General features: G+C 38.6%; 1 protein-coding gene and 1 long non-coding RNA gene across 2 annotated transcripts in view; one reads left to right on the top strand and one right to left on the bottom strand.

Annotated features, from left to right (window-relative positions):
• The window catches only part of PGAP1 (post-GPI attachment to proteins inositol deacylase 1), a 79,784-nt gene extending 59,759 nt beyond the window's left edge, over positions 1-20,025 (bottom strand). The window contains exons 1-4 of the mRNA XM_059168522.1: positions 19,916-20,025; positions 19,363-19,727; positions 13,074-13,227; positions 7,563-7,738 (exon numbers count right to left, since the gene is read on the bottom strand). Coding sequence (XP_059024505.1) covers positions 7,563-7,738; positions 13,074-13,227; positions 19,363-19,727; positions 19,916-19,973 — 753 coding nt within the window. The 5' untranslated portion in view covers positions 19,974-20,025. The remainder of the gene's footprint in view (positions 1-7,562; positions 7,739-13,073; positions 13,228-19,362; positions 19,728-19,915) is intronic.
• Positions 18,400-20,781, top strand: LOC131827630 (uncharacterized). The gene is made up of 2 exons (XR_009352088.1): positions 18,400-18,784; positions 19,418-20,781. It is a non-coding gene; the product is annotated as an uncharacterized LOC131827630 (long non-coding RNA).
• The last annotated feature ends 2,549 nt before the right edge of the window (positions 20,782-23,330 follow it).

Below are 23,330 nucleotides of genomic sequence, written 5' to 3'. Positions count from 1 at the left end.
TTGATATGGGAGTGAATTCAGGCCTCAGTCTTTCAGTTTCTTCTTCCACAGTTTGACTCCATTATGATCACATCCAATCTCATGGCTTTAACTATATCCATATCCTGTCAACCCTCAAATTATCATCTCCAGACTGGACCTCTACTCTTAAGCTCTTACCTTAAACTCAACTGCATACCAACTAAAACAAAACCATTTTTTTTTTTTTTTTAAGTAGGCTCTACACCCAATGTGGGGCTTGAATTCATAACCCTTAGATCAAGAATGGCATGCTCTACCTACTGAGCCAGGCAGGCACCCCTAAAACAAAACTCTTAATCTCCTACTAATCTGTTCCTCTTATATTCTCCCCCAACTGAGTTAAAGGCATTTCAATCCTTCTAGCTGTTCACCCAAAAATTCTGGGTCATCCTCAACTTTTTGTTTCACGTTATCCCTCCACATCTGATCTGCCAGCAAATCTTGTTGCCTTTAAGATTTATATTAATCTTAGGGGCACCTGGGTGGCTCAGTGGGTTGGGCCTCTGCCTTTGGCTCAGGTCATGATCTCAGGGTCCTGGGATCGAGCCTGGCATCGGGCTCTCTGCTCAATGGGGAGCCTGCATCCCCCCCACCCCCACCTGCCTCTCTGCCTACTTGTGATCTCTCTGTCAAATAAATAAATAAAATCTTAAAAAAAAAACAACAAAAAACTTGTAATGGCCTTTGTAAGATTTATACCAATCATACCATTTCTTAACACCTCTAACACTACCAACTTGATCTAAACCAATATCTCTTGCCTGAATTACTGCAATAGCTTAACTGGTCTCTTTAATTCCACTTTCATGTTCCTTCAGCTTACTCTGGAAACCACCCAAGGAATAGTATCTTTAAGACCTAAATCAGAACATGTCACTCATTTGCTCAAAAATCTCAGCAGTGGCTTTCCATATCATTTCAAATAAAAGGAAAAATTTTTAGATTTGCTTACAATGCCCTATAATTTGTCCTCCCCACCAACTTTTCCTTTACTAACTTATTGTATCTGCTTCAGCCATATTAGTCTCCTTGGTTTTTTTCCCAAAATAGCACACGTGTGCTTGCTTCATATATTTGTTTCCTCTTTTCGGAGTACTCTTTTCCTAGATACTTTCAGGTCCTTTAATTTATATTAAACTGTCTCCTTCTCAACAGTCTTTGCTGGGTATCCTTATTTATAATTGTAGTCCTCTACCCTTTGCTCCTTATGCCCCTTCCCTGTTTTATTTTTTTTCCTACTATTTATCAATATATAAGATATATATTATCTTAGATAAGATAGTATATATTTTAGATATTAGATAAGATATAAGATAAGATAGTATATATTTTTCTTATTATGCTGTTCACTCTTTGCCTCTCCCCACTAGAACATGAGGTCCATGAGGGCTTGGATTTCTGTTTTATTCACTTCTATAGCTGCATGCAGATTCATGTGATGAATAAATGAGGTTTTCTCCATCTATGTCCTCTCACTTTCCCACACTCAAATCCTGTCCATTCAACAAGATTCAGTTGTCTTGAACTCCTATTGTACCTGGTTGTGATTGTAAAGGAACCTTACTTTCTAAAAGTCTCAACTTAAAATAAAGTTTACTAGTTTTATTATAAATTGAATATGCAGTCACTAGGGGAAAAAAATACAGAAGGGAATGACATTTATGGAGATATATCTCACTTTGTAATGACATCATATTTATCTTATCTAATAAATATCAGATACATAAAAGGTCCTGTACCTAATTGGGCTTGTCTCCTCCTACAGTATTTAGTACAGACTTAAGCTCAAAAATTACTTGCTATTGAAGTAACTTTTAAATTCTGGCTAATGCAAAGAATCATGCCTAAAGTTCGTTTTCAAGATGCATGGGAATATCACACTGCCTGGATTACTACAGCTACACAGTTCTGCTCTCTGCTCAGCAGGAAGCCTGCTTCCCCCTCTCTCTCTGCCTGCCTCTCTGCCTACTTGTGATCTCTGTCAAAAAAATAAATAAAATCTTAAAAAAAAAATCTCACTTTCCATTTGTTCACTGGTTTTTGAATATTGACCATTTTCCCTGTGATCTGGCTAAATTCAGTCATGAATTCTAATAATTTTCTGTAAATTCCTTTAAATATTTCTGTATATTTATGTCATTTGTTAATACAGACAACTTTCAATCCTTTTTTATCTTTATTAATTTTATTTCTTTTCCTGCCCTTACTGTACCAACTAGGACCCTCTGTCCGAAGGGATGATAGAAATAGAAAGAAGCTGAAAAATGAAGGAAAAAAAACTACCTGGTATGAAGCATTAAAGGCATTTATTGCGAATAACATGGAAATTTCACTTTGTGATCACATCTTATCTTAATCAATAAGTATCTTATCTGATACAGAAACAATTCTTAACCTTTGTATCTATTCCTAATGAGCTGAGTTTTTGCTGTTTTTATCTTAAATCATGAACGGATGCTGTATGTAGCTGAACGAGCTTCCTTCATCTACTGAGACAAGATCCTATGATGGATTACAGTGATTGATATTTGAATATTAAACCAAATTTCCATTCCTGGGATAAATCCTATCAAGTCATATTATACTTTAAAATATTACTGGATATTGGGGCACCTGGGTGGCTCAGTCAGTTAAGCGGCTACCTTTGGCTCAGGTCATAATTCCATGATCCTGGGATCAAGGCCCACATCGGGCTCCCTGCTTGACAGAGAGCCTGCTTCTCCCTCTCTCTCTGCCTGCTGCTCTGCCTACTTCTGCTTTCTCTCTCTCTCTCTGTCAAACAAAGAAATAAAATCTTTTTAAAAATTAAATAAATAAATACTACTGGATTTATAGCCTAATTTTTTGTTGAGGATCTTACATCTATGTTCATGATGAATACTAGGTCTATTTTCTTTTTAAACAATGTCAATGTCTGACTTTGATAATCTGGGTTTGCAGATTTCTTAAAATGAACTTATACATACTGTCTTTTCCTCTATTTTCTGAGTTTGTATAAGATGGGTATTATTTCTTCCTTAAATGTGTCACAGAACTCACCACTTAAGTCATTTAGCTCTAGAGTTTTCTTGGCAGTAAGATTTTTAGTTACATACTCAAAAAATTTTGAACAGATATAGGCTAGACAGACATTCTGTTCCTTCTTATGCCTGTTTTATAATTTATGTTTCAAGGGATTTGAGAATACCATTTGAGTTGTCAAATACATTGGCATAATGTTGTTCACAACAATCCTTTAATAGCTTCTTAGTATCTGTAGGCTCTGTAGAGGCTTAGTATCTGTAGGCTCTTGTAAATTTGTACTTCCCCTTTTTTCTTAATCAACCTAGATATGGGTTTACCAATTTTTAGATCTCTTAGAGAAATCAGCCATTGGTATCACTTTTTTCCCCCTCTACTTTTCTGTTTCCTTGATTTCTATTCTCATGTTTGTTTCCTTATATCTACTCTGAGTTTATTTTGTTCTCCTTTCTCTAAGATTCTTATTTTTTTTAAAGATTGATTTTATTTATTTGACAGAGATCACAAGTAGGCAGAGAGGCAGGCAGAGAAAGAGAGAGGAGGAAGCAAGCTCTCTGCGGAGCAGACAGCCCGCTAGGCTCGATCCCAGGACACTGGGATCATGATAAGATTCTTATTTTGTAAGATTGGATTAGGGGCACTTGGGTGGCTCAGTCGGTTAAGCATCTGCCTTTGGCTCAGGTCATGATCCCAGAGTCCTGGGATCAAGCCCAGGGGATCAAGCCCAGAGTCCTGGGATCAAGCCCTGATCAGTGGGGGGGCCTCTCCCTCTTCCTCTGCCCCTCTTCCTCTGCCCCTCCCCTTGCTTGTGCTCTCTCTCAAATAAATCTTAAATTAAAAAAAATAAAAAAATAGGAGCGCCTGGGTGGCTCAGTAGGTTAAGTGTCTGTGCCTTTGGCTCAGGTCATTATCCTAGGGTACTGGGATAGAGTCCCATGTCAGGCTCTCTGCTCAGCGGAGAGCCTGCTTCTCCCTATCCCTCTGCCTGCTTCTCCCCCTGCTTGTGCTCTCTGTCAAATAAATAAATAAAATCTTAAAAATAATAATAATAATTTAAAAAAGGAAAGGTTAGATCATTGTTTTTAAACCTTGTTCTTCTCTAATGTAAACATTTTGGACTACAGTATTTCTTCTAACCACTACTTTTATTTTAGAAATTCTGATGATGTGTTTTTGTTTTCGTTTTATTTTTGTTTCAAGTTTTTATTTAAATTCTAGTTAACATATAGAATGATACTGATTTCAGGAGTAGAAACTAGTGATTCATCACTTAAATATCACACTTAGTGCTCTTTTATTTCCTCTATCTATTAATGACAAGAATGAACTACTGAGACATCAAGATAAAAAGCTTCTGCACAGCAAAGGAAGCAACAAAACAAAAAGCCAATCTATAGAATGGGAGAAGATATTTGCAAATGACATGTCTGATAAAGCATTAGGATCCAAAACCTATAAAGAACTCACTAAACTCAATATCCAAAAAAATAAACAGTTAAGAATGGGTGATAAGAAAACATGAACAGACATTTTTCCAAAGAAGACATACAGATGGCTGACAGACACATAAAAAGATGGTCTACATCACTTATCATCAGGGAAATACAAATCAAAACCATGATGAGCTACTTCCTCACACCTGTGCGAATGGCTAAAATTAATAACACAGGAAACAACGAATGTTGGCAAGGATAACAGAGAAAGGGGAAACCTCTTACACTGTTGGTAGGAATGGAAACTGGTGCAGCAACTGTGGAAAACAGTATGGAAGTTCCTGAAAAGGTTTAAAATAGAACTATCCTATGACCCAGCAATTGCACTATTAGGTATTTACTCAAAGGATACAAAAATATTGATCTGAAGGGGCACACATACCCCAATGCTTATAGCAGCACTATCAACAATAGCCTAACTATGAAAACAGCCCAAATGTCCATGTCCATTGAATGAATAAATGGATAAAGAAGATGTGGTGTGTGTGTGTGTGTGTAGTGCCACAATAATGCCACAGAAATTATGCTGCATCCTTCTCAATGCATCATGTCAATATGTCTTATAACTGGTGATGTTAATCTTCTTTAAGATGATGTCTGCCAGGGGTGCCTGGGTGGTTCAGTGAGTTAAAACCTCTGCCTTTGGCTCAGGTCATGATCCCAGGGTCCTGGGATCAAGCTGCACATCAGTCTCTCTGCTCAGCAGGGAGCCTGCTTCCTCCTCTCTCTCTGCCTACTTGTGATCTTTGTCTGTCAAATAAATAAATGTAATCTTTAAAAAGAAAACTAATAAAAAAAAAAGATGATGTCTGCCAAGTTTCTCCACCATAAAGTTATTCTTTCCCTTTGTAGTTAATAAGTAGTTCAGAAAAGATACTTTGAGATCATGTGAATATCTCTGTCCTCCTCAAACTTTCACCCACAGATCAATCTTGCCTATAGCAATTATTACTGTGCTGTTCACCGAATGGTATTCTTTTATTTCCTTCTGTCTACTAATGACAAACTGCCAGTTTTTCTAATTCTATAGTATCTTTATTTTGCCCTCACTTTGGAAGGATATTTTTGCTGGGTATGCAATTTTACCTTGAGAGTACCCTTACTAACCCCAACCCCAAGACCTTTAAGATGTTCTCTTGTTGTTTTTGGCTTTCACTATTTCTGATGTAAAAGCCATGGTATTTTTTATTGTTTATCCTGTTATGTAGGTAAAGGATCTTTTTCCTTTGGATGCTTTTAAGACTTTTCTCTTTACTTTGGTTTTCAACAACTTGACTATCATATACTTAAGTGTGATTTTGTGTTTATCCTGTTTGACATTCATTGGGCTTCTTGGATCTGTGGGTTGAAAATCTGAATCAAAATTGGAAAATTGGAGGCCATTAGTTCTTTAAATATTCTTTCCTCTACAATTTCTTTCTCTTCTCGTAGAGTTGTTACAATTACATAAATGTTAGACTGCTTGGTTACTGAGGCTCTTTCCTTTTCATTCCCTTGTCCTATGTTTTATATCAGATAGTTTCTATTGTCCGATCTTCAAATTCACTGATCTCTTGTTCTGTCGTATTCAATCTGCTTGAAGCCTATCTACTGAATTTTTCATTTTTGAGGGAGAGAGGCAGTGAGAGAATCTTAAGCAGGTTCTACGCCCAGCACCAATCCCGACATGGGGCTCAATCTCACAACCCTGAGATCATGACCTTAGCAGAAATTAAGAGTTGGATGCTTAACTGAGCTACCCAGGCAACCCCTGAATCTTTCATCTCTGATATATATTGTTTCAGTTCAAGATTTTTCTTTTTGCTCTTTTACAGTTCCTAGGTCTCTGCCGAGATTCTCCTCCATCTGTTCTATTAAGCATATCATAAACATAACTTACGTTCAGTTATATTCAGATAAATCCATAACTTGAGGCTTATGGTTAAGGATTAGGTGGATCCCAGAAGAGCTCTTGAGAGCTAAAGCAGTCTTATATCTAAATTGCATCCTTTCTGGGATCTCAAATGATGTCCAATGTGTTTTGATAAATCTTTCTATTCTAGCTGATCAGAACTGCTGTTTCCCAGCACATGTGACGTCTAGAATCTCAATTCAGGTCGTAATAACCCAATAGCTTTTTTTGCTAGGAGTTTCACTGCAGCATACCGTGGGAGGCAGTGGCTCACCTCAGTAGGTAGTATAGTAGTATTTTATCCCTGATACTGTTTCGAATGGTTGGCATAGAATGATTTTTGGACTGTTATGCCACTTTTTAAAAAAATTTCTCTAAACATATTGTCCTTTATTCCTTGCACCTCAGGTAGACACACCCCATCACCTCTTCCCTGGTACTATTGCCCTGTAGCTTCTTACCCTGTGTATATGCAGCACTTCATTCAAAGCTGAAAGATGCATATTTCTAGAGCTTCTATCTTGGTCTAGATTTCCTTTTTCTCATATCCTGCCCACAAATCTAACCACTCCAGTAGCCCCAAATGCTGATCTCTGTGTTCTTCAGTTCAGTTATATCAGTGTACTCCGCTTAACCTCCACCTACTTATCCCATGGTCTGGGAAAAGCTTTCAGGCAGAAAATCACAACAATCATGAAGCTCGTCTCACACGTTTTCCTTCTTTCAGGGATCATGGTCCTTTACTACTTGGTTGTCCAATACCTGAAAACATGTGCTTCAGATATTTTGATTAGTTTTATAATTGCTTACATATGGACACGGTCTACCCTAATACAAGTTATTCATAACTAGAGGCAGAAACCCACACTAATAGTCTTTAGGAAATTCAATGCGCTTCTAATTTGTAAGTTAAAAAAAATTCTTCCCCTAAATTCACAAGAAGTTTCTTGTAAATTCAATTTAAACTTCAAGAACCACAGAGTTCAAAACAACAGCCTCACACACACAAACAATAAAAAAACTCTGCTTTATCTGCACTTCAACTTCCATATAAACAAATAAATGATTTAAAATATGTTGAATCCCTTAAAAATGCTAATAGGTGATCACTATTGATATGCATGTCTATCTCTTACCTTATAGAGTTTGAGAATTGTTTTAATGCATTCATGTACAAACTTGGTCTGTCTCTGAAGACTTCCACCATACAGTGCCACCAGTTCTTCATTGAAATTCACACTAAAGAAGTCAAAGTGGTACTTGAAGTCAATATCTTCTGCTTTTCTAAGTGCAATAGAACCAATAGAACGAACTGCAGAGGAAAAGTGCGAAGTGTACATTAAGCAAAATTTCTAAAAGTTGCAACCATTCTTGCTTCAAAGTCTCTTAACAAATAACTTTACCCCATACTCTGAATATAAATAAGCTACCTCAGGGTGACATCCTTCAATATCAATTTAGAAGAACAAACCGTTGTTTGTATTGTGTGTCTTGTGCCCTAAATGTTTTTTAAATTTAAATTAAATATAAAGTAAACAGGTCTTTCATTCTTTACCCACTTGCACTTGATTAGGGAAAATAACTAAAAGGGAGGAGAATACTTTGAAGAAAAGAAATGTTAGCCATCTGTATGAATAAGTCACACTTGAGGACTTTAAGAATGAGAAAATTCCTACAAGAAATGTATGCTTGGGGCACCTGGGTGGTTCAGTGGGTTAAAGCCTCTGCCTTTGGAGCCCCGCATCGGGCTCTCTGCTCAGCGGGGAGCCTGCTTGCCCCCTCTCTCTCTGCCTGCCTCTCTGCCTGCTTGTGATCTCTCTCTGTCAGATAAATAAGTAAAATCTTAAAAAAAATAAGTAAATAAAAATTAAAAAAAAAAAAAGAAATGTATGCTCGTCACTTGGTTAAGATATTTATGCTTGATCTGTTTTTTTCTTTTTTTACACATGACCTCCAATCCATCAGTAAATCCTATCATCCTCCACTTTTTAAATATAACCCCAATCAACATTTCTCACCACTTTCACCATCTTCTTAATCTAAGCACCATCATCTCTTGCCTTAACTACCCTAATAGTTTCTTCACTGGTCTACCTGCTTCCAGTCTTAGGTTTTGCTCTGTAAATCCTTCCACAGAATTTGTAAATTGACTGCATTAATTAGTATTAAGAGTTGCAGTGTATGGTTTAGCAAACAAAATACCTTTTTGCCATTCCATTTTTTTAACATATACAATTCACATACTATACAACTTATGTAAAAAGTACAATTCAATGATTTTAAGTATATTCACAAAATTCTACTACTCTATTTTTTAATTACCCCAAAAAGAAAACCCCATACTCATTAGCAGTCATTCCTCATTCCTCTTTCCCCCCCAATCCTGGAAAATATTAATTTACTTTCTGTTCCTATGGATTTGCCTATTCTGGACATTTCTTTTTCGTTTTCTTTTAAGATTTTATTTATTTGACAGAGAGAGACACACAGAGAGAGGGAACAGAAGCAGGGGGAGTGGGAGAAGTAGGCTTCCTGATAAGCAGGGAGCCAGATGTGGGGCTCGAGTCCAGGACCCTGGGATCATTACCTGAGCCAAAGGCAGATGCTTAACGACTGAGCCACCCAGGCGTCCCTATTCTGGACATTTCTATAAATGGGATCATATATATGGGTTTTTAAGACGAGCTTCTTTCACTTATGTTTTCAAGGTTTATCCACATTGTCCCAGGTAACTCATGTTATCAGTTTATTAATTCCTTTTTATTATATAAGCTTCAGGTGTGCCGTTTTACAATTCAGCACCTGTATACACTACAAAGTCATCATCACCACAAATCTATTTACCATCCATCACATACAACTAGTTCCTTTCACTCATTTTGTTCTCTCCCAATCCCCTTACCCTTTGGTAACCGGCAGTTTGTTCTCTTTATCTCTGAGTTTATTTTTTATTTACTTTTGAAAATTCCAAATTTCAGTGAAATCATATGGTACTCTTCTTTTTTGGTCTGATTCATTTCACTTAGCATAATACCCTCAAGGTCCATCCATGTTATTGCAAATGGCAAGATTTCATTCCTGTTATTTGCCTGAGAGTACTAGATCCTTGTCGGTAGTAGTCTAATAAGTATAAGATGATATGTAGCTTTGATTTGCATTTCCCTGTTAGTGATATTGTCTTTTCATGTGCCTGTTAGCGACCTGTATGTCTTCTTTACAACAATGTCTATTTATTTTTCAATCGGGCTGTTTTTTGTTTAGTTATGTAAGTTCTTAATATATTTTGGATATTAACCCCCTATTGTATATATGGTTTACAAATATCTTATCCCATTAAGTAAACTGCCTTTTCACTTTAATGGTTTCCTTTGCTGTGCAGAAGCTTTTTAGTTTGGTGTGGTACCATTTATTTTTACTTTTGTTTCCCGTGCTTCAGAGTGAGATACACGAAGATGTTGCTAAGACCCATGTCTAGGAGCTTACCATATATATATGTATATATATATATACATATATATATGTACATATATATATGTATATATATATATATATATATATAAAGATTTTATTTATTTATTTGACAGAGAGACAGCAAGAGAGGGAACACAAGCAGGGGAGGTGGGAGAGGGAGAAGCAGGCTACCCTCTGAGCAGAGAGCCCAATGTAGGGCTCAATCCCAGGATCCTGGGATCACTACCTGAGCCCAAGGCAGATGCTTAACGACTGAGCCACCCAAGCGCCCCACTGTCTATATTTTCTTCTAGCAGTTATAAGGACTCAGGTCTTATACACAAGCCTTTAATCCACTTTGTGTTAATTTTTGTGTATAGTGGAAGACAGTGGCCTAGTTTCATTCTTTTGCTTATGGCTATCCAGTTTTCCGAAAACTATTTATAGAAGAGACTGTCCTTTCTCCATTGTATGTTCTTCACTTTTTTATCAGAGATAAATTGACCATGTATGTGTGGGTTTACTTCTGGGCTCTCAATTCTCTTCCACTGACTTGTGTATGGTTTGTTGTTGTTGTTGTTTTTATCAATACTGCACTGTTTTGATTACTACAGTTCTGTAATACAGTTTGAAATCAGGAAGTGAGGTACTTCTAGCTTTGTTCTTTCTCAAGACTGCTCTGGCTATTTGGGATCTTCTGTGACTCCAGACAAATTTTAGAATTATTTGTTCTACTTCTATGAAGTATACCATCAGAATTTTGATAGGTGTTACACAGAATCTGTAGATTGCTTTTGGCAGTATGGACATTTTAACAGAATTAATGTTTCCAATCCATAAGCACAGAATAGATTTCCATTTATTTTTCTTTTCTTTCATCAGTGTCTTAAAGTTTTCAGTGTAGAGATCTTTCGCCTCCTTTGTTAAATTTATTCCTAGGTATTTACTCTTTTCAATGCAATTGTAAATGAGATTGTTTTCTTAATTTCTCATTATTAGAAACACCATAGATTTCTGTATATTGATTTTGTATCCTACCTTTCACTAAACTCACTTATTAATTCTAACAGCTTTTTTTTGGAGTCTTGAGGATTTTCAATATATGTCATCTGCAAATAGTGACTATTTTACTTCTTCCTTTCCAATTTGGATGGCTTTTTAAAACTTTACTGATGTGGCTTGGACTTCCAATACGATGTTGAATAAAAGTGGTGAGAGTGGGCATCTTTGTCTTGTTCCTAGAATTAGAGGAAAAGCTTTCAGCTTCTCACCATTGAGCATAACATTAGCTGTAGGACTGTCATATATGGCCTTTATTATGTTGAGGTACAGTCCCTCTATACATACTATTTTGAATTTTTATCATAAATGAATACTGAATGTTGTCAAAGGCTATTGTTACATCTATTAAGATGATCATATGATTTTCATCTTTCCTTGTATTGATGTAATTATATCATATTGATTGATTTGTGGATACTGAACCTTCTTCCATCTCTGGAATAAATCCCACTTGATCATGTATGGTTGGATCTGGTTTGCTAATACTTTGCTAAGGATTTCTGCATCTAGGCTCATCCAGGATATTGGCTTGTAATTTTCTTCTTTCATCATTCATTCCTTTTTACTGCTGAATAATATTCCATTATATGTATGTATTTTATTTATCCATTCTTTAGTTGATGTTGGGTTGTTTCTCCATTTTAGTTATTTTGAATAGTGTTGCTGTGAACATTTGCAAACAAGTTTTCGTTTGAGAGTACATTTTCATTTTTCTCGGGTAAATACCTATAGCAGAATTGCTAAGCTTAAAACTCTATGTTTAACATTCTGAATAACTGCCAAACTGTTCTTCCAAAGTGGCTCTACCATTTTATATTCTCACCAACAATGGATAAGGGTTTCAATTTCTTCATATCCTCAATGACCCTTGATATTATCTTTTAGATTACAGATTTTAGATTTTAGCTACCCTAGTGGGTATGAAATTACATCTATCCTTATGGTTTTGATTTGCATTTCCCTGATGATTAATGATGTTATCTTTCCTTCTTTCACTCTTGCCCCTTTACAGCATATTCTCTACACAGCAAAGCCAGAGTAATAATTTTTTAAAAATAAATCACACCTACTATACTGTATAGAATTTAAAAATCTGACAATTCTAATGCTGTCAAGGATGTGAAGCAAAGGGAAGTATAATATAGTATTTCTGGGAGTATAAATTAGCACAGCCAGTAACAATAGAAGGATACATATAACCTGTGACATGAATTACATTATAGCATACATCTTACAGAAACATGGGCTTATGTGATCCAAAGTAAGAAAAATGTTCTTTACTTGAAATTACCAATAAATATAAATAACATTAGTATCCAAAGACAGAATATTTAAACTATGGTATAGCCATATAATGGGATAACATAGAGTGAAAACAATAAATAAATCACAGCTCATACAACAACCTGGATGAATTTTTTTTTGTTGTTAAAGATTTTATTTATTAGAGAGTGAGAAAGAGAGAGAGAAAGAACGAGCAGGGGGAGAAGCAGACTCACTGCTAAGTAGGGAGCTGTATATGGGACTTGGTCCCAGGACCCTGGAATAATGACGAGCTTAACTAACTGAGCCACCCAGGCATCCCCGAAAGAATTATTATATAAAAGAATATGCCAGTTAATAGCCAAAAAGTATATTTGAAATGAAATTACTTCCAGATTACTTGACTGTTATGCCAGAAATAACTGCTATTATCTCGAGGCCAACATTCAACTTGGAATCTATCTACAAAGCTTCCCTATCTTCACCTTTCTGTGTTCCCATCAGTATTTCTAGATATGATTTAAATAGCTCCAAAAGAAAGAAACCAACCTTTTCTCTTGTTTAGCAAAACATAAACCAATTTACTTCTCTACTCAGTATTCTAGGTTGTTTTCTCTACCCTCCATTTTCAACATAAACCTTTCTTCTGCTGATTCCCGGATCCCTGTGTCACTTATCCTACCTACCCCATCCTGTTTTCTCTGTCTTACACTAAGTGGTCTTCAACTATTTTTTGCACTTATATTTTTTTTCTTCCAGACAATATGTCAAATATCTGTGTCTCCCGTATGCCTAGCATAGTACATAGAATATGTATCTGGTAAATCCTTTGATTAAATTTTATAGCTTTCAAAATTATTTCCAAGACTTACCTTGCTTATAACTTCCAGCATTACCAGGAAGAAAGAGAACTGGAATACCAGTCAAAGGGAGAATTTTGTGTTCTTCAGCATAGGATCCTTCTCCATAAAGATATAATTCATATGCAGGATAGCGTTTTGCCAGTTTCTTTGGAAGTTCTATTTTCTGCAGGGGGGAAGAAAAGGCAAGTCCACTTTAATCAGTTGGATTAATACAATTCAGTCTACTGTGCCCAATTTGGAATTATACACATTTGAAACAGTGTAAAAATATTACTGATAATAAAACTGTACTTTTACTTTTATTCATACGTAGAACACATCTTGAATTACATGAGTTTTGAACCATGCAGTCTTCAGGAATGCATAAAATGGAACTACCTAGAGGTGCCTAGGTGGCTCCAGTTGGTTAAGCCACTGCCTTCAGCTCAAGCCGTGATTCCAGAATCCCGGCATCGAGTCCTGCATCGGGCTCCCAGTTCCGCGGGGAGTCTGCTTCTCCCACTCACCTTCTCCCTCTCATGCTCTCTCTGTGTCTCTCTCTCTCAAATAAATAAATTTTTTTAAAAAAATTGAACTACTTGAAACTCTAATTAATATAAATTATTCAAAATAGTCACTGACAAAAGAAAGACACTGGGGTATGTCAGCAAATTATTTAATATAATTGGAAATGTACTTAATATAGTATCTGTATCAATTATCCTTAGAAATGATGAAGGCTTTCCATTATCAAATCAATTCTTTTTTTGCTATTTTATTTTATTTATTTATTTAATTTTAAAGATTTTTTATTTATTCCTTTGACAGAGACAGATCAGAAGTAGGCAGAGAGGAAGGCAGAGAGAGGAGGAAGCAGGCTCCCTGCCAAGCAGAGAGCCCAATGCGGGACTCGATCCCAGGCCCCTGAGATCATGACCTGAGCTGAAGGCAGAGGCTTTAACCCACTGAGCCACCCAGGTGCCCCTTTTTTTGCTATTTTAAACTGTTTTGTAATGCCTCTCCTTTTACATAGGCTCAACTACATCATCCAGTTGTTATATCATTCAAAGGAAAGTAATTTTGTTTTACAATGCAGCTTTCTGACCTCTCAACCTAATATGCTTTGACCTGCAATGTGCTTTACAAATTAATATGAACCTTACAGCCATGTCTTGGGTCAAGACATGCACACTCTCCTCACCGTAAACATTCCAATGAGTTAGCATCTATTTTGGGTTTTGTGGACCAGGTGTATGGTTTTGTCAGCAAGCCTTAAACTACTCTGCAATTTATATTATTTTATAACATTTATTTATATTATTTTATAACAAATAAGCCAGTAATTCATGTAACATCATCCCCAAAAGGTAGGAATCTTTAAAAGTGGTGGTAAAGTACACTCCCTTCTTCTGCTCCTTTTTAAACTATAGAAACCATTAAAAATGAAGCCAGTTACATTGAGCAGTAGATTTATTTAAGCAGACATCAATAAATTTAATGATCTAACAGGGCTGTACATGTGGTTGATAAAAATTTTAAATACTAAATGAATTTTAAAGCCTGTAAATAGTAGTAACACTGAAAAACCTCACTGTTCTACAAAGCAGAATTCTGATCATTCATGCACATTCCTGAATATTCTTTTAAAAATATTAACATAAACAATCTGTGTTAATAACAACTGAAAATATCTTTAGAAATTGTGAGCTTACTGTTTAAGATATTAGCAATTTCATCTCTCCAAATACATATATATATATATGTATATATATATACATGTCCCAATTTAGTACACCTTTGGATATGACAGTACATGAGTATTAGATCATTCTTTTTAGTACATTAGCTAAACAAAATTTTGAACTAATTGAATATTAACTCAGAAAAAACAGGAAACTATTAGCATATGGCAAAATTGCATTCCAGAGTACAAGCTGGGAGTGGCAGGAAGAAACAAGAAGGGCTGTGACCAGATTGAAGACAGAAAAAGTACAGGCATATGGAAAGGATGCTGATGAAGAAAAAGGGGTCAAGGGATTTAAAAAGAAAACTTATAGCAAAAAGATCCCCATATATTTTATATTATTTTATATAGATTACTTTAAATGAGAACCCCTCCCCAAAACAGACTTTTAATCAAAATCAAATTACCTTTATACTTAAATATCTCCACAATCCTGCCTCTGCTGTTCATCCTCTCTTGACTCTGCCTTAGTACAGTTCCTTTTAATCTCTAACCCTTTCAAAAGACAAAAATTCTAACGAGTTCCCAAGTGCTAGAAAAATACTGATTCAAGAAACTATTGTCTATTTTATGATATATATTTTTTACCTATAAATTAAAACTGGAAAATTAAAATTTGAGCCCCATAATAAAAAAGAAAAAAGATTTTGATTAAAATGAATACAGTTTAAAAGATCTTACAAAGAATTCTTCTCAGCCCTTTGCCCATTCCACCCCTAAGGACTCCAGCTTAATAAAAAGACCTAGGGAGAGGTGAATCTTTCAGAATGGTCAAAATCTCCCTACCCCAATCCATAGTCCATACTGCTTGTGGGGCACCTGCGTGGCTCAGTTAATTAAGCATCGGCTCTGATCAGGATCTCAAGGTCCTGAGAGAGAGCCATGAGTTGGCCTTCAGGCGGAGTATAAAGCCTGCTTAAGATTTTCTCTCTCCCCTTCCCTCTTGCCCTTCCACCCCACTCCACCCCTCAAATAACATAAAATAAAATATAATTAGAAATATCATGTTAAAACATACACCTTCTGTGTTTCCTGATTATATTAATAGATGATAAAGGCCTGAGAGACCCTCTAAAATCTGTCTTCAATTATTCTTACCATTCTTTTAACTTACACATGCTAGGTTTTAAAAATTTTAATATGCTTCAAAATTCAAGACTCAAAGGATGTATAATGAAAAGGCTTTCTCCTACCCCTAGTCCTTTAGCCATAATTCCCTACCCAGAAGGCAACCGATGTTAGCAGTTTATATACTATCCACACCACTTACACAATGTGTCTTGGTGCCTTCCTACCTTCACAAATGCTATTCTTTATTCCTGCAGTTTTCTTGTTTCTGCACTTCATGAACTGTGTGTGTGTGTGTGTATCCTCTAATTTGCCACACCTTCTCTACAGCCTTTGACTATCAAAGATGAATGGATGCTTTGGATGCTTTCTTCTGTGAAGACCCTCATATGCACTTACTGTGAAATTATGATTTAGCACATTATATTTTAACTGTCCATTACATCCTGTCTCCCCCATTGTATTATAAAGACATAAAAATTATAAAGACATAAAGGCACAAGGTCTGATTCATCTCTAATTCCCTCACCCATACCCAGTATCTAGAATATACTTGAAAGAGTTATTCAATAAGCTATTTGCTAAGCAAACATCACACTTAATAACAAAAGTATGATTCGTGTTTTCCAATATCAACATTTTCTTTCAGACAAGAACAATTAGATCACATATCTGAGGACAGCCAAATAGATTGCTGTATAGGAGAAAACAACACAGATGTTTCTTCTCCAATTCTGCAATTTGCCAAAACTGTTTGCTACCAAATAAAAGCTTTGCCTTGCATCATAATAAAGCAAGAAGCTTGAAAGGATAATGTGTATTTGCCTGGTAGGTTTGTGAGATGTTCAGTTAACTCTGAACAAGCAAATTTTGGAAATCCAAAGGTAGGAAATGAATACTCAAAACAACTTTTTAGTTTTTTTTTAAGACTTTATTTATTTAATTTTTTTGAGAGAGAGAGAGAGCGAGAGAGAGAGGGAGAGAACAAGCAGTGGGGAGGGGCAGAGAGGGAGAGAGAGAGAGAGAGTCAATCAGACTCTGCTGAGCAGGAATTCCAATGCTGGGGCCTGATCCCAGGAGCCCCCCATCACCACCTGAGGCAAAAGCAGACATTTAACAGACTGAGCCTCCCAGGCACCCCTACTCAAAAAAATTTTAAATTAACACTTCATTTTTACAAATAAGCTCAAATTTCTGTCTCACCTTTAATTTTTAAAATGGGGAATAAAGTTGAGTGTTTCAACTACCTTTCATTTCCTCTAACATTCGGCTAAAGAATAAGTAAATAAGAATTAAAAAAAGAAAAAGGCATCAAGGAGAAAACCCAACAACTATGTCATCTCAAATGCTGGAGTCACTCTGTGAACAATTAAAAAGCTTACTATAAAATGTAACTAAAAATAAGCAATACATATATATTTAGAATATATATTCATTAAAACCCACTGGTTCTTAATAGAATTACCTCAGTTATCCAGAAATCTCACTACATTTCAAAGTGACTCATTTCTATAGACAGGTTTTAACTGTATTTCTAAAATAACATGACCTGCTCTGCACAATAAAAGGTCTAAGAATCAAGTATAAATACTGTAATTAATTAACAGAGATTTTTACATCATAAAAATAAAAATCTACTGAAAAATGCATATCAGAAACTCCAGCCACTGTAATTATTACTGTACTGACAAATTATTAACAGTAACTTCAAAAAGGGAGTCTAAATCAAAATAACTAAATACAGACTACTCAACAATTAAAAAAAAAAAGCCAAATAGCTCTCTTGCACTAGCTAATTTTCTGTCTTTCCAGTTAACTTTGAGGCAAGAAATAGATCTATGAGTACATGTGCTTTGTTCTCAAAACACTAAGCGATTTCCACTACCGCAGATATTAAAATAGCTTCAATAATTGTGGACAATCTCAAAATAAATGGGCATTAGTTCTGTATTGTTCGAGATAATTTTGTTTTAATCAAACTCTTCAACACAATGCAAAACTAAAGTGACCTACTTCAACCTGTTGAGAGTTTCCCAATTATTAAACCACAGAAAAATTAATATAAGGGCTCTATTTTCAGTTAAAAAAGAAAACTAAACTAAAAGCCCACGTACTTAACTATGCATAACCTCTGAGAAACATTAACCAGCATATGTGCTTAGAAACCGAGACAACAGTAACACGTTAAAATCTCCTTCAACAGCATTTGGTATCAAGTTCTTCCACTCTCTTATAAGCATTGATGCAAAACCACGATAAAGAGCTCGAAACAGATGAAATCTAAACTAGAATTTTGCCCACGAGGAAAAGATGTTCTTCAGCAATCTAAACCTTAGGTAGTTTTAGGATCTAAATAATAGCATTAATCAAGTAATCTCCTCCATAATGACCTTTACACAGAGGCAATCACGATCTGCATGCTTCCCCTTAAATAATATTATTTTTAAAGTATATTTAAAATGCGTTTTATCAGTAACATATTCCAGCACATGTACTTTTTATGGCAGGGAGTTACCATGTGACACGTATTCAGTAACTGGGGGATGCGTTTACAAGCAGGACAATCATTCAGGAGAAATGTCTTTGGGCACTTGTGTAACTTATCACTACAGGGGGTCATGAGTGAAATTCTAGACTCCACTGTGCCGACCTGACGAAGCAACTGCGATTGAAAATAGTCAAAACAGAACTGAAGAGGCGGGGGGCGGCGCGCAAGTGCGCGCTCCGGGCAGGCCGGGTCTCCCCCAAATTGCAAACCCGGTGAGAAAACAAAAACACTCCGAGAAGGATTCTGGATGAACTGCTCAGAGACGACGTGCAGAAACACGGGCGTGTGCGCACACGCACGGACCCACAACCTACCGAACCGGAGGCTCCGCGAACTTGACCGGAGGGAGACTCAGTAGGTCTCCACTGAATTCCTTATCAGGTGAGCCTCTCCCGCCGGAGTCAAACCCCGGAGTGGCAAAGGCAGTCTTGGGATCCAGCCACGGCACACTCCGCAGCAGCTCAGCCCCTTTCCAGAAAGGCGAAAGCTGACGTGCAAATCACGGCGCGGGATGGTGAGAATTTAGGCGCGTGGAAAGCAAAGGAGGGTCTGGGGCACCTGTTAAGGCAGGAACGCGGGGAAATGGGGGTCTGGGTTTAGGGAAAGGGGCTGAGGTTGCGTCTCTAGGAATGGGGGGGTGGGGTGGGCCCGGGGAGTCGGAAGAATCTGTACCTGGGGTTTGGGTCCGGGAAGGGAGCGGAGGGACAGCGGAGAACTACGAGGGGGGCCGGGAGGATGCTTCAGGGAACCATCTACCTGACACCCCACTGTTGAGAGGACACAAAGGGTGGGTGAGGGTAGCGGGTGGGGTGGGGGCGGTCTGCAGAGTCTTCAGGAGCGAAAGAAAACCAGAGACGAGGTTGGCATAAGGGAGCCGGAGAGGCGCGGGAGCCCAAGTGGGGAGACCCGCAGGAGGGGCCCGAGTCTCAGAGCGCCCAGGTGAGACAGCCGAACCTCACCTGATACTCCGGGTACTCAAACATATAGCTCATACTGCACTTGTTCTCCTCGAAGCCGAAGAAGACGTCCCACAGCCCCAGGGTTGCCATGAAAACCATAAGGGCATAAAACGCCAGATTCCAGAAACTGACTGACTGAAGAAACATGGTGCCGCCGCCGGCGCGCGGCCCCAAGTCCGACTGAACCAGCCGAAGAACGCCTAGCGGCCGGCGCGGGAGCGAAGCCGGAGCAGCGCGCGCCTGCGCAGACGCCCCGCCTGCCCAGGCGCCCGCCGCGCAGTGCGCGTGCGCGCAGTCGGCCTGCTGCGCCTCCCGTCTGGCATCTGGTTGAGAGAGGAGGTGGCGCTTGCGGCGGGAGCGCGAGTCTGGGGGGGAACAGAGAAGGGGGGCGAAGCGGGTTAGGTTGGACAGACCCAGGGGGAAGAAGGTGGGTGGGTGAGGAGAAGGGAAAGGAGGAAGGGGGAGGGAAAGAAGAGGCGGGCGCAGGAGCCTCGGAGGCTGGAGAGGGAAGGGCTGGGGGCAGGGAGGGTGGGCATGGGGGGGGGGGGTTAACCTGGAGAGGGGGAGGCGGTTCCCGGTGCGGAGCCGACCCGGCGCGGGCAGGAAGCCATTAGCCCTGGGAGCCGTCGGCTGTCGCGTCGGAGACCTCTCCCTGCGCAGTTTAAAAACCCTTCCCGCTCAGTTCTGAAACGCCTCAGGCCTCTGCCATTTCGGTTCTCCCAGCGGCCACCGAGCGCGCCCACAGCCCCCTGGACCAGTTGGCGTGAGGAGGGACAAGCGTGTTTCCCTCCTCTTGGACCGCAGACGTTACCCCGTAGGCGACCGCGCTTCAGAGCCGCGGCACACAAAAAATCACCAGCAGGTCGGCAACGTTCCGTACTCGGTGTAACATGGAAGAAGCGTGAGTCACAGAAAGCCTCGCTGGTCTCGAAAACACTACATCAAAGTTTCCGTGACCCCTGACGCTTCCAGCAGATGCCGGGGCCGGGGAGGGCGGGGACCGGTTCGGCGCCGTCCTGTCTTGCTCCCTGGAACCCCTCTTCGGAAGCCGGTTCCGCGTCAGGGCGAGGAGGCGGTGTCGCTCGAGCTTCCACTCGGACTCTCAAGTGACTTAATTCGTTTAGAAGAATTAAGTTTGGTTTTGCACAAAGAAGAGGAGAAAAGCAGTTCAAAAACCATAATCACGAATAGCGACTTCAAAACACTCAAATGTTATGAGAAGCAAGACGGTGGACCATTCTTTAAATCTGACCCAAGAGCAGTTGGGGTGGGGAGGTGGCTAATTGCAAAATTTTCCTTAGAATTACTTTTCACACTGACTAGATTTCATTTCAGTTCAGTTTTACTGGTTCTCATGTATTTTTTTTTTTTCTGTGTGGAGGAGGTCTGGCTGGTAAAATCAAAATTTTAAAACTTTAAGGAAGCTTATGGTTTCTTCTGCAATCCTGTAACATTCAGATATAAGAGCACCTGGGGTGTGGGGCGGGGGGATTAGGGACGAGTTAGTGTACAAGATAACAAATCATTTGGAAAAGGATTGAAGTCGTCCATAAAAGAGGTAATAAATTCTTTGAGTCTGGGAGCTCAGAATGCCTCTTTGCTTCCAGCATGTCACAACCAGCACTAAACCAAGGGTGAATCTACACTCTTTCTATCCCAGTCCTTCTTAAATTTAATGGGACAAGAATCACTTGGAGATTTTTTTTTTTTTAACTTAACATACAATGTATTATTTGTTACAGGGGTACAGGTCTGTGATTCATCAGTCTTACACAATTCAGAGCACTCACCCCTGCCGCATACCCTAGCCACATACCCTCTCCAATGTCCATCACCCAGCCACCCCATCCCTCAGATCCCCCTCCCCTTCAGCAACCCTCAGTTTGTTTCCTGAGATTAAGAGTCTCTTATGGTTTGTCTCCCTCCCTGGTTCCATCTTGTTTCAGTTTTCCCTCTCTTCCTTTATGATCCTGTCTTGTTTCTCAGATTCCTCATATCAGAGAGATCATATGGTAGTTCTTTCCCTGATTGACTTATTTCTCTTAGCATAGTACCCTCTAGTTCCATCCATGTCATTTAAAATGGCAAGATTTCATTTTTGATGGCTACATAGGATATATATATATATCACATCTTCTTCATCCTTTCATCTATCGGTAGACATCTAGGCCCTTTCCATAGTTTGGCTATTGTGGACATTGCTGCTATAAACATTAGGGTGTTCCTGCCTCCTTTGGATCACTACATTTGTGTCTTTGGGGTAAATACCCAGGAGTGCTATTGCTGAGTCCTAGGGTAGCTCTTCTCAACCTTTTGAGGAACCTCTGTACTGTTTTCCAGAGTGGCTGTACCAGCTTGCATTCCCACCAACAGTGTGGGAAGGTTCCCCTTTCTCTGCATCTTCACCAACATCTATCATTTCCTGATTGTTAATTTTACACATTCTGACTGGTGTGGTGTGAGGTGGTATCTCACTGAGGTTTTGATTTGTAATTCCCAGATGCCCAGTGATGTTGAGCACTTTTTCACCTGTGTCTATTAGACATTTGGATGTCTTCTTTGCAGAAATGTCTATTCATGTCCTCTGCCTTTTTTTTTTTTTTGACAGATCACAAGTAGGCAGAGAGGCAAGCCGAGAGAGAGAAGGGGAAGGAGGCTCCCTGCTGAGCAGACAGCTCGATGTGGGTCTTGATCCCAGGACCCTGAGATATGACCTGAGCTGAAGGCAGAGGCTTATCCCACTGAGCCACCCAGGCACCCCATCTTCTGTCCATTTCTTAATTGGATTATTTGTTCTTTGGATGCTAAGTTTGATAAGTTCTTTATAGATTTTATATACCAGCCCTTTATCTGATAAGTCATTTATAAATATCTTCTTCCATTCTGTCAGTTGCCCCTTGGTTTTGTTGACTGTTTCCTTTGCTGTGCAAAAGCTTTTAATCTTGAAGTCCCAATAGTTCATTTTTGCCCTTGATTTTCTTGCCTTTGATGATTTTCTAGGAAGAGGTTGCTGTGGTTGAGGTCAAAGAGGTCGCTGCCTGTGTTCTCCTCAAGAATTTTGATGGATTCCTGTCTCATATTTAGATCTTTCATCCATTTTGAGTCTATTTTTGTGTGTGATGTAAGGAAATGGTCCAGTTTCATTCTTCTGCATGTGGCTGTCCAATTTTCCCAACAACATCTGTTGAAGGGACTGTCTTTTTTCCACTGGACATTCTTTCTTGCTTTGTCAAAGATTAGTTGACCACAGATTTGAGGCTCCATTTCTGGTCTCTCTGTTCTGTTCCATTGATCTGTGTATCTGTGTTTGTGACAGAACCATACTGTCTTGGTAATTACTGCTTTGTAATAGAGCTTGAAGTCCAGAATTGTGATGCTACCAATTTTGCTTTTCTTTTTCAACATTCTGCTGGCTATTTGGGATCTTTTTTGATTCTGTACAAATTTTAGGAAAGATCCTATCAAAAAGAATTACAGACCAATATCCCTGATGAGCACAGACACAAAAATTCTCACCAAAATACTAGCTGGCGGAATCCAAGAGTACATTAAAAGGATTATTCATCACCATCAAGTGGGATTTATTCCTAGGCTGCAAGGTTGGTTTAACATCTGCAAATCAATCAATGTGATACAATACATTAATAAAAGAAAGGACAAGAATCATATAGTACTCTCAAAAGATGCGGAAAAAGCATTTGACAAAGTATAGCACCCTTTCTTGATCAAAACTCTTCACAGTGTAGGGATAGAGAATATTTACCTCAATATCATCAAAGCAATCTATGAAAAACCCACAGCAAATATCATTCTCAATGGGGAAAAACTGAGACCTTTTCCCCTAAGATCAGGATCATGGCAGGGATGTCCACTATCATCACTGCTATTCAAACGTGGTACTGGAACTTTTTCATCTGTGTGAAAAAGCCTCAGCTTCTCCTAGCCTCAGCAATCAGACAACAAAAAGA

The sequence above is a fragment of the Mustela lutreola genome, chromosome 3 (assembly GCF_030435805.1).
Source record: "Mustela lutreola isolate mMusLut2 chromosome 3, mMusLut2.pri, whole genome shotgun sequence".
NCBI lineage: Eukaryota > Metazoa > Chordata > Mammalia > Carnivora > Mustelidae > Mustela > Mustela lutreola.
The sequence above is the reverse complement of the archived record's forward strand: the minus strand, read 5'-3'. Positions and strand labels throughout refer to the sequence as shown.